Source organism: Anoplophora glabripennis, unplaced genomic scaffold (genome assembly GCF_000390285.2).
Source record: "Anoplophora glabripennis isolate ALB-LARVAE unplaced genomic scaffold, Agla_2.0 scaffold8, whole genome shotgun sequence".
Taxonomy (NCBI): Eukaryota; Metazoa; Arthropoda; class Insecta; order Coleoptera; family Cerambycidae; genus Anoplophora; species Anoplophora glabripennis.
Window position 1 is genome coordinate 398413 of NW_019416350.1, and position 13020 is coordinate 411432.

The window sequence follows — 13020 nt, forward strand, 5'->3', positions numbered from 1 at the left end:
AGGGTTGTTGACCAAATTTCAAAAAGTAGATAATATAATTCTACACGTACTAATTAGTGTGTATGCACAATTAGAGATTGAGAAATGCGTCGGAACAGTTTTAAAATAATTATTTAAAACTGATTTTTTTATAATATTTCAAAACGGCTGTGACGTCATAAGGGGCACCTTGTAGTGAAATTATGTGTAGATGATTGCGTAAAGGAAAAAAATTGGAGGAAGAAGATGCTCTGTCAACACTGTCAGTAGTGTCAGTCTGTCAGTGACATTGTTGCATAAAATATTTTCAAGTCTACGAGTTATTTTCCTTAATCATCGAATTCCTTTATTAAGTAAAATTATTATTTAGTAATAATCATTTAATATCTTCCTTCCCTTCGAATTAAAGCAGTATGTGTGAAACGGAATTTGTGAAAGCTACTTCGCAAATTTTACCGAAAATTGATATTTTTATGATCTTGAATTGAATTTTTAAAAAGAGACGACCGTTTTAATATTGGCAAAATCAGAGGTATAAAAGCAATAAGGTAAGGATTAACAAATTTAATGAATTATTTTATTGTGTTTATTTATAATAAATAATTAAAAATATAAATACTTACCTGTCTATTTATTTACGGAAAATTATAGTGCAGTTCGGGAGTGTTATGGAGATAATGCAATTGGCTATGTGGAATGTGGAATGTGGAACAAAACACCACTTTAAGTTTTGTTAAATCCATTACAATCAGGAAATTAATAATAACCATCACAAATACTCTGTTTAAAGAATAGGAAACAGGACAACAGGGTTTGATGGACAATTTTGATATATTTTCTTCTTCTTCAAAATTATGCAATAGGATCGCTACTAGCTTCTTGTTCAATTGCCCATTATGACGTCAGACTAGTTTTTAAGTAACACAAAAATTAATAAATGATTTCTACCACTAATTTGTCATATATTTAAAATTTTATTATACAGACAGGTTCTTTTATATAAAATCTTTGTATCAAGAACAATTTGTATGTGGTTTGTTTTTATAGTCAACAACCATATTAAATTGATATTTAAAAAATGTATAATTATTTATGTAGATGAAAATAACCTTAAAAAACAGCTTAACGTAATATAAACTGGTTAAGTGCTGCTAATACTATGCAGCTCAAATAGTCATTGCACAGAAATTCATCGTGCGCTAGTAGTCTTCAAAACTTGAAATTTACGTCTGTAATTTTTTCATAGTGACACATACGTAAATCATATTAAATTAAATTTGAGTTAAAAATAAGTACTAGTACTACTAAAGGATAATTTGGTCTTTACCGCTTTTTCCTATACCTATATGTAGATACAAAGACAAAGAATACTATATTATCCGAATACCTCTGTATATAAATATTGAGCTTTTATTGGGAATGGACCTTTCAAAACGTATGCAAGGTGTGTATTCAAAACTGATGAATAGCCATCATTACAAGAAAACGGAGGCAGCTGGGATCTTATAGTATGATGCTATAAACAATTGACTTACAATTGCCCTTAGTAAGTTTATCGCTTTAATTCATCCAAATTATTTTTAGTTTCATAAATATTTTTTACATCATGTTAAAGTCCCCTTTTCCTGAACATTTTTTGTTCATAAAGTTTTTATTCTTCTCCTTTAACTGCGCCTGATTAATTACTGATATTTGTTACAATTATTATTGTACAAATTATTATAGTTTTACTACATTTGTTAAAAATATGAAGGGTCAATGAAAAGTAGGTATGATTCCGAGTTTTGGAGGAGGATTTAAACTTAGCATTACGGCTTTATAGATATTTTTGAGAATGATAAATATAAACATTGAAACATTATTTTCACGGCGACGTTGATAAAATCAGTAATAGACTTGATCAAACCCATGTTTTTTTTTATAACTTTTTTTTCATTATATCTTTTGAACCACGAAGGGATATCGAAAAACTTTTTTTATAAAAATTGTTGAGAAGAACTAACACTTTCGAATGATGTAAAATATATGTGTATGTACGGCGGTAAAGTTATCGAAATGGAATATTAAGTCAAATACTTCATGCTATAAAGATACCCGCTTGCTGTTTCCTCTCAGTTATTTTCCTTTTCCCGTAATGGCGGCCAACAATTTTCTAAGAATCACACTTTATATCGAAACTAAATTTGTAAAAATTTTGCAATATTTTTTTTTTAATTTCCCATATAGCACAGAAACATCCTAACGATGTTTTTATGACGTCAATTAATAGGACGAGGGGAGGACGTACTGTGGGTGACCATTTAGGAACGTTTGACGTCTGATGGACGTTTTAGAACCATCCGTTTTTCGCACAATTGGATGTCCCTGGAATATCCATCAATGGACAATCAATTGACCATCGATGGACATTTTAAACCATATATGGTGACGTCCTCAAGATGTCCCTGAGATGTAGAAAATATAATATAAATATACAGTGAACGGATATTATTATGTTCAATGGACATCCGTTTACGGATATCCGTTTTTCATATAATTGAATTGTATGTAATATATGATGGATGTTTACAATTTATGAACATCCTAGGAATGTCCCTGATGTGTAAAAAACATACGTATATAAAAAATAAATTAAACTGCACACTAAAACAAAAAAATTATTTTACAAAGAGTATAGGTACGTAAATAAAAAAATATACTTATTCTAGATAAAGAGTATATATGTAAACAAACACTGGAGCTGATACGAAATTAAACAAAATGTTTTTTATTAAGTGTTATTTGTGGTATTTACTTTCTATAACTCGCATTTGGTAGCCGTAACCGGAATTATACAGGGTGGGCCACCAGTAACGCCTCGGTCGCTAGTGACCAAACGGCAAATGTTACAGAAACCTGTTTAGGTGGGTATGTGTAGGTTGATTACGGCTACATTTTAAAAATATTTTGAAATATACAGGGTGTCCAGGAAAAGCGTACCATATCAAAGTTATGTTTTTTTAAATGGAACACCCTGTATTTTACTGCATTTTTGAAAGCACCGTAAAAAAATAGGTGAACTTTATTAAAGGTTCTGCATACCTAGGACTTACAGTTTGTGAGATATTTCAATTTTAGTGAAAATGCAGGCATAGCGTAGAAATTTAATATTAGCAATAAAAAAATAATTTTAAGGAAGCAGCTTTGGAGGGTCTATTTTAGATCCTTGAAGTTATAAATTGTTATATTTGTCGTCACTTAGTATTATACAGGGTGTTCAAAAAACTGCTGAATACTTCTCTCAACTTTAAACAGCAATAACTTGGTTATTTTAAATGGAACACCCAGTATATTTTTACTTTGAGAGTTAGGAAATTTAAAACTCTTTCAAACTGTATATAGGTTTCCTATACCTATCTCCAACGGTATTGGAGATATTTGTGCCGTTTCGTTTTTTATCGATTTTTTTTGTAAGATGTATCCACGTGTCTCTATCGAGGTCTTTACTGAATTGGTTTGGGTTCTTCTTGATGACGTCTCTGTAAATATAAGGAGAAAAATGTGAATGCAAATACATGGCACACCTGCACATTTTTCATATTCAGTGAGAAATTATATAAATCGATAATTAAGTAATAAATGAGTAGGTAAGAATGGTTCATGTCAGTGGCTACCACAGGTGTCCAAACCTCTCGTAATGGACTTCTTTGTTTCGGGCTGTATAAAAATATATCTTGTACACAGTGTTCCACCTACTACTTGCGATGATATGAAGGAAAGGATTAGATATGCATTTGCCACAATCACCCCAAATATTCTAAGGAATGTGAGAATATCATTTGAAGATAGAATAAGATGCTGTATTCAAGAGAATGGTTATCAATTCGAACATCTATTAAAATTTTTCTTTGTTTCTTCTAAAAGTAAAATTTTCTTTAATAAATATTTTTCATGTTCATAAATAATTCAGTTACTTACTACAAACATATTTATACAAAATTAATAACTTTTTATAATTATTCGGCTTATAAAATAATATTTTTTATTAGAAAACTTTTTTGAATATTTTCATGATAATGATAAAAGGAACTTTTACTTTTAGAAAAAACAAAGAAAAATTTTAATTGATGTTCGAATTGATAACCATTCTCCTGAATACAGCATCTTATTCTATCTTCAAATGATATTCTCACGCAAATGCATCTCTAATCCTTCCCTCCAATATCATCGCAAGTAATAGGTGGAACATTGTATACAAGATTTTTTATATAGCTCGCAACAAAGAAGTCCATTACGGTGAGGTCTGGACACCTACGTGGCCACTGACATGCACCATTCCTACTTATCCATTTATTACTAAATTTTCGATTTAAATAATTTCTCACTGAATATGAAAAATTTGCAGGTGCGCCATCTAATTGCATCCTCATTTTTCTCAATATATTTAAAGAGACGTCATCAAGAAGAACCCAAACCAATTCAGTAAAGACCTCGATAAAGACACGTGGATACATCTTACAAAAAAAATCGATAAAAAACGAAACGGCACAAATATCTCCAATACCGTTAGAGATAGGTATAGGGAACCTATACACAGTTTGAAAGAGTTTTAAATTTCCCAACTCCCAAAGTAAAAATATACTGGGTGTTCCATTTAAAATAACCAAGTTATTGCTGTTTAAAGTTGAGAGAAGTATTCAGCAGTTTTTTGAACACCCTGTATAATACTAAGTGACGACAAATATAACAATTTATAACTTCAAGGATCTAAAATAGACCCTCCAAAGCTGCTTCCTTAAAATTATTTTTTTATTGCTAATATTAAATTTCTACGCTATGCCTGCATTTTCACTAAAATTGAAATATCTCACAAACTGTAAGTCCTAGGTATGCAGAACCTTTAATAAAGTTCACCTATTTTTTTTACGGTGCTTCCAAAAATGCAGTAAAATACAGGGTGTTCCATTTAAAAAAACATAACTTTGATATGGTACGCTTTTCCTGGACACCCTGTATATTTCAAAATATTTTTAAAATGTAGCCGTAATCAATCTACACATACCCACATAAACAGGTTTCTGTAACATTTGCCGTTTGGTCACTAGCGACCGAGGCGTTACTGGTGGCCCACCCTGTATTAAGGTACGATTGTCTTTTATGGCCGTTTCCGGATTTCCAGAGCAAATGTTACAGGTTAGGCAATATACGGCTGATTCAGAGTAGCATGTTTATAACAAAGTTTTATAGTTGAAACAACTATCACTTCAATTTACTTACAGCAAGCAGAAAAGCTGAAAGTTAATAGTGCATACAATGAACATTAAAAAAACATTTAGTTTCGCTCTTTTATAGTATTTAGCGATCCTAGATCGTTTTTTTTTCTTGAGATTGTAACATATTATGGGACTAAAACTTACTTTATTGAAAATATGTCGGTATAAAAATGTAGGATGCTCTCATATTTACAAAACACACAGACCAGAGATTCGCTCAAAGACAAAAAAATATAAATTTATTTATTTGACACAGGTAGACCATACTATCGCAAAGAATTTGTCGTGACAATTGAATTTAAGTTCGTTTAGCAAAAGACAGTTAGTTGCTTGAGAATAAAAGATAAATTCAAAAAATGAATTTCGTGTTTTATTTATTAGTAAGTACAGTGGATATAAATTAGGAGCAAAATTGATAAACTTTAACATACTGTAACCTGAGGGGTTATTTCTTCATTCATCTATCTACCGTTATGACCAGTATCATAACGATATTAACTTGTAAAAGAGTCTACTATTTAATTCTCAAAAGGGAGTTTATAATTATCATTACACTTTAATTAATACTTGAGAACTTAGAAATGTTGTACGTTCAGAGAATGAATACCAGACACTTACCATATGTCGCTTATGTACAAGTAAATCCAGTGGTTGGTTGTATAGGGTGCCACTTAACTTCGAAGAACAAGAAAGAAACACCATAACTTCCAGGAAGGGTTTTAATAACAATAAAAACAAAGCAAACAATCAAAATAACGACACAAAGGGCTCGAACAACATTATTAATTAATTTATTGACATGCGACAGCATACCGAGATTCAGGGAAAGCGCGAGCAAAATTGGGAATGACTATCCATTATTAAATTAACCCGAGACTCTAAAACTAAGTAGACTGCTCAATGTGGAACCCAAGGAAAAACTCCCTGTTTTTCGGAGATTTCTCCTGAATTCGACACCTCGCTTCAACACGCCCATTTCTTGGGTCCAGACGTTTATGTTCTTATAAGATAAGAAAGTTCCCGCCAGTAAGAGGCGGGAACTCTGAATATCGGAACGCTTTGGCATAACTATGCCATGTTAATCATTATCTAATTGACTGATTTTTACAATTGTCTAAATAATTTTGAGACTAAACTTACAAACAACAAACAACCCTATACCTTCCTCTTGTGACTCCGCATAGCAATACGGGACGGATTAGTCAATCTCATTTAATCTATCCTTATAGCTTGCAAAATCCGCCAAAAAAACAGCTATTATTATTTTCCTGACAACATTCTAATAACTTATTCTTAGAATTCCTACGTGTTCTTTCGATGCATAACTCAAGAATGGTATATCAGTTAAATTTATTCAGATTTAAATTTGCATACAGCAAGTCGTGGCTTCTATACAATTTATTGGATATTGAATCGATTTAACACTCTCATCAGGTACTAGACCCTGGTTGCGAGAGTCTCTAGCTTGATAGGAGACCGATCGCATCGTTTTTGGAATCTCGAGGGGCGGATTCGAAACATCCGCGAAATGTTATTCGGATCCTATTTTCTTCTCAGTGACTACGAGTGTTGTAGCGGTCTGTCATGGATACATTTGAATTAGGAATATTGGTTTTGAGCGTTTCAGCTTATGGATTCAAAACCTAGTCGTTTTACAGTGCACAGATAGCCGATAGAATGACTTGGTTTGCTGACCTTGATGATCAAATATCGAATGAACTCATCTGGTTTACTGATGAGTCCAAGGCGAGGAAGGCTCGGGGGCAGGTATCTGTGACATGTCAAGAAGAGAACTTGTTTTATCCTCTGAGGAAGTACGCCACGGTAATCCAGGTCGAGACATTGGCTATATCTGCTTGTGCAGAAGAAAATCTCAAAAAAGATATAAGAATAAGCATATTTAAGTCTGCAAAAGTGTGCTCTGTCCCTGTTGAAGTGGGAATTTGACCTGGGTTCCTGGTCACAATAACGTATCTAGCGATGAAAGGGCTGACGCGTTGGCAAGACAGTGTCCAAATACTACTACTATTATTTATGTAACCTGAACCAGTACTACGGCTTCCGAAATGTTATGTAAAAGGATCCATTAATAATTGGTTCCAAGATAGGTAATTGGAAGAATGATCAAGTGGATCCAGTATGCGACAGGCTACATTTCTCATAGAGGGTCCATGAGCTAAGCAAATTGGAAGATAAGTTTGCTCAGCAGAAGTTGTTGTGGGATTCTCACAGGACTTCTAATGGGTCGTGTACATTTAAACTAACATATCAATAGAATTGGTCTCGAGATTCAGGTCATGAAGTCGAGGATTCCATACATATCCTCTGTCACTATGTCTGCTTATTGGTAAAAAGACAACACAAACATCTGGACCTCTGGACATTAGAGAGATTTCAGCAGAGCTAATGCTTAGGCAAGCACTGCACTGCATTGCACGCACGGGAAGACTTGCACGAAGCACGAGCCTATTTTAGAATAACTCTTTCTAAGACCTGACTGCTGCTGGTAACTGTGCCGCCTTCACAACAACAATCGCATTTAGTATCTCCGCAACTGCCACATTATATTATTTCTCCCATGTAGTAACGTCGGAGAAACAATAATCAAAAGTGCAAATCTATCTCTTTTTTCAATCAATGACTTCAGATGAGAAATATCGATGGATCACGCAGTCCATGAATGGAAAACATCATTTCAGGACAATGGAATTTGCCTGTGTTATAAATTATAAAAAAATAATGATAACAATATTTGTTTCTGTATTAAAATATGTTAATCACTGTCACTCTCAAAATCAACTAAAACTGAACAGTTATTTATTTCTTCTTCGTGCTAGTTCAATTATTTATTGTTTTCTTTTTCTCTCCATTCCAGGTCCAGTGTACACTTTCTTAGCTTTACTATTCAGTCTCAACAGCTGCGTGAATCCTTGGATTTATCTGGCATTCAACAGGGAACTGCCAAGACTGCTTCTTAGACATTACACCGCCCACACTAAGAATTACAGGACAGCAGCTGGAGGTAAGATTATTAATGTAATAACGATTATTGCACGTTATCCTTGTTCTTTACTGCTTCAACGTTTATATAAAAATGTGTTATGTTAGGAAAGGACCATCTGATGCGCACATTTTCATGAATAATTATTTTCTATGAGTCCATTCGGAGTTACGGAAAATGTTCTCTTCTGATAACTTAACACAGATATTTATTCTTTCCACAATATCTCAGCTGATTCATCAAATAATTTTATCGTTTTGCTTATTCCTAAAATAAATAAAAGCTTATTGTTATCACTATAGAAGAGTACGGAAAAGTAAGTTGCTTCCAATACAGTACAAACAACTGTTTTTCTAGTTAAGAGTCACCATTACTAATATTTTTAATATCGGTTGTATCTTAATTCCTACTTTCTGCTGAAAAATTTTCTTTACGGTTTTAGTTATATCATTAAAATTTGTCTTTTAACAAAACAACTTTATGTTGTTTTTATAGTTTTGTTTAAATTTCATTCCCGTTATTCTAACTGATACATTTCAATTATTATTTTCAGTGATATTTACAATTATCCTTTTTAGAAGAATAAGTAAAGGTATTTAAATAAAAGCAATCAAATTCTCACACCCTTAAGGGGAATTTTTTAAATTTTATTCAATTATAAATTTTGTGGATTTGGTTGAATTATCCAATTTCAGAATTATTTAATATAGAAAAATTTAAAATTTTCGGTAAAATTCAGAAAAAAAGTTCAACGAATTACCCACAAAGTTCTTTAAAACTCATTCTGTATCTTCTAAAAAATTAAAGGCATGTATTCATGTAAGAGAATATAATATGGTCACTTTATTTAAAGGAAGGGATGATTTTCTTCAATATACCGTGTGTCCCGTTTTTCAGGTTAACCACTCTGGAAATGTGAGAAGGCTTTGGACGTTTCGCAAACCAATTTTTTACAAATAGTACCCTGATGGGAGGTTATATTCTAATTGCTCATTTTATTGATGTGACAAAAGCCTGGCCTACTACGATTTTTTAAAAGGGTTGTTTTTCCAGAAAGTGGTATTAGGCATTTTTTTATCAAAAAGATAATATTACCAGGCTATTCAACACCCACCAAAATACCCATATACCAAATTTGATTGACAAATGCTTACTGAGTGTTCTTTTATAGGGTGCCAAACTTCGAAAGACAACTAAACATTGTAATAAGCATGTCAAAGACTGCCATGAAAGTGAAAACAAGTACCAATCAGACAAAGAAAAAACACATACAATATAAATTTGGCACATTTAATTGCGGCCACAGTAAAAATAATAATTAACGTAGTAAAAATGTAATGAATTATAAATACTAAGTTGTTAAACAAAAAAATTGCAAAACGATCTAAATTAAATTTTAATTTTCTCGACCAAACTTCCTTCCAGTCGAACACATTTTTCCAATCGTCTTCTTAAAACAAATACTTTACATAGCTATACATTATGTAAGGAATATTCTTCCATAATTGGAAGATATTCTTACGTTATGATAGTAGTTTACCAATTATACTGAATTAATGAAATAATTTTAAAAATGTTTTAAACAATAATTGACATAATACTATGATGAATGACGTTTAACTGATAAGTTAGTGTTATAAAGTAAGAATCTCTTGCAACCATGGCAGAATATTTATCTTTACAGGAAAAAATAGAGATTATTAGATTAAGGGGTGAAAATTTCCGTAATTTTTCTTCTCAAAATATCAGATTTTGGAATGAAAATAATCCTAATTTTGTAATTGCAGCAGTATTCCCAGAAAGTTAATGTGTTTTGCGGAATTTCAAAGCACAGGTGTAATAGGTCCCTTCTTTTTTTAAAATAACTTAAATGGTGAAGTATTTCTTCTCTTTATAAATAGTGAATTATGGGGCATTAGGTATACAGGATATTCTTTTAATGGAAAGAAGGAATATTTATTTACAGATGGATGGAGCTCCAATCCACAACACTGTCGCAATCATTAACTGACTTAATCACCAGTTTCGAAATAAGTGGATTGGGAGAAGGAGTCCAATAGTACAATGGCCACCAAGATCCCCTGATTTGATACCTATGGCCTTTTACTTTTGGGGATTTTATAAAACAAAAAGTTATAAAAACAGACCAAGGAATTTGGATGACCTAAAGAGTAAGCTAAGCTTGTGCAGAAATTATTCCACAGCAGCAATGTAAAGTGTTTATAAATTTAAGAAGAGATTGGAAAAATGTGTTCGATTAGAGGTCTGGTGGAGAAAACTAAAATTTAATTTAGATTGTTTTGCAATTTTTTGTTTAATAACTTTTTCTTATTAATTTTACCGTGGCCGCAATTACAAGTGTTAAATTTACATAGCCTGCATTTTTTCTTTGTCCGATTGGTACTTGTTTTCACTTTCATAGCAGTCTTTGACCCTCTTATTATAATTTTTAGTTGTCTGATTTTTCGAAGTTTGACACCCCATAAAAAAACTCTCAATTGACATTGGTCGATCAAATTTGGTATATGGGTATGTTAATGGGTGTTGAATTACCTGGAAATATTATCTTTTTGATAAAAAAAATGCCTAATACCACTTTCTGGCAAAATGACCCATTTAAAAAATCGTAGTAGGTCAGGCTTTTGTCGCATCATTAAAATGATTACCTACTAAAATATAACCCCCCTTCGGGGTACTATTTGCAAAAAATTGGCTTGCGGAAAGTCCACAGCCTTCTCTTTCATAACCAATTTGCATTTAATATTGCGCGAATCTGTATACAGGGTGTCTCATAATTAGCAGCCAACCCTGAACAGGCCGATTCTATGATCAAAACTAAGTAAAAAAGTTCATATGAACATGGGTCCGGAAATGCTTCCTAAGGGCACAGGGACCCATTGAAGAGGGAGGAATGGAAATCATTTTTTTGCAATATCTCTCAATCGCGTTGTGATAAATGAATGAAATTTGGTATACACAGCTAAATTTTGATGAGCAATTTGACTAATCCATTTATTTCCACAAGGTCCATTGGGGAGGGTACGGGGAGGGGGGGCTTGGTACTTTGCGTGTGTAACTTTTTCATCTTTGACTTTTTAACAAATTGGACAACAAATTCCGTTTTCCCGAACTGTTTTACGTTAAAAAGGTACTCTTGTTTCAAATCGTTATCTTTAACGGTTTCTGAGAAAATCGCTCTTGAATTAATCCCACTTTGGTCAATTTCATAGTAATTTAAACAAAAAATTTTTGTGTTTAAATTTAATCTAATTTTAATAAAAAAGTAATAATAAAAAATTAAATTGAATAAAAATTAATCCTTTAAATGGAAAAGAGAGGAAAGGAAAATTATTATTATTATTTGTTTAAATTAGGTACTATGAAATTGACCAAAGTGGGATTAATTCAAGAGCGATTTTCTCAGAAACCGTTAAAGATAACGATTTGAAACAAGAGTACCTATTTAACGTAAAACAGTTCGGGAAAACGGAATTTGCTGTCCAATTTGTTAAAAAGTCAAAGATGAAAAAGTTACACACGCAAAGTATCAAGGGCTCCCCCGTACCCACCCCAATGGACCTTGTGGAAATAAATGGATTAGTCCATCAAATTGCTCATCAAAATTTAGCTGTGTATATTAAATTTCATTCATTTATCACAACGCGATTGAGAGATATTGCAAAAAAATGATTTCCATTCCTCCCTCTTCAATGGGCCCCTGTGCCCTTAGGAAGCATTTCCGGACCCATGTTCATATGAACTTTTTTACTTAGTTTTGATCATAGAATCGGCCTGTTCAGGGTTGGCAGCTAATTATGAGACAACCTGAATAAATTTCATTTAACCCTTCAGGATTAATGGTATATACAGGGTGTCCCGATTTTTATAGCCGACAATTCAGGACTCTATAGAGGAACTAAAAATACTTTGCTATATATACATCTTGCTATATAAACTCAAAAGCCCTGTTTTTGAGATACAAGTTGTGAAATTTAAGAAAAAGTTGAATCTTTAAATATCTGAACAAATGAAGATATTGATGAAAATTAATGATGAATGAAATATGCATAACACATGAGAAAAATGGCAATCAGCCTGAATAAATTCAAACTCAACTCGAACGGTAGCGTAAATATGAGGTGTGCTGGTTATATTTGCAAACCACTGTATATTTTATAATTCCCGAAATTCAAATTTGTTTTAAATTTTTTGCATAGCCTTTATCGTTTTAGTAAAAATACAGGATGTAGAATTAATTTAAAAAAGTAAACAAAATATTTTCAAGATGCTGTCGCTGTATCTCAAAACACTTTTAAATGCGTCTCTAAAAAGTCCAGCATCTGCTGATACTTTTTTGAAAAGTACACTTTGTATTTCACATATCAGCCAATAAAATATCTAAATTTGGACAAGGAAACGTATCTCTTTACAACATGCTAATTAGTAGTAAAAATTATGTAAAAAATTCCGAAGATCATTTTCATCCAAGATAAAATATCATAATGTGTGAGAAAAATTTAACCAGATTGTCTTATATATATATATATATATATACGACTACGACTCTAACTTCCTTATTTTTTGACCGATTTAAAACATTTTTTTTTAGAATGTAGGACGCGTTTTTTTGACGTCAAAACAGCTAATTCGTATTAGCGATGTTTTTTTCCAAAAAACAGGTCACTGGGCATCCTTTAAAACGTCTCATCACCAAGTTTCATTAAATTCGATGCACCTTCAGACGAGCACTAGTTGGCCTTGTATTGCAGTGATAAAAAACAGTCGTAT

At 32.2% G+C, this 13020-nt stretch overlaps 1 protein-coding gene across 1 annotated transcript in view; it reads left to right on the top strand.

Moving 5' to 3' along the window:
• LOC108904577 (mesotocin receptor-like) overlaps positions 1–13020 on the top strand; it is a 181622-nt gene that overhangs the window by 113178 nt on the left and 55424 nt on the right. The window contains exon 4 of the mRNA XM_018707191.1: positions 8107–8253. Coding sequence (XP_018562707.1) covers positions 8107–8253 — 147 coding nt within the window. The remainder of the gene's footprint in view (positions 1–8106; positions 8254–13020) is intronic.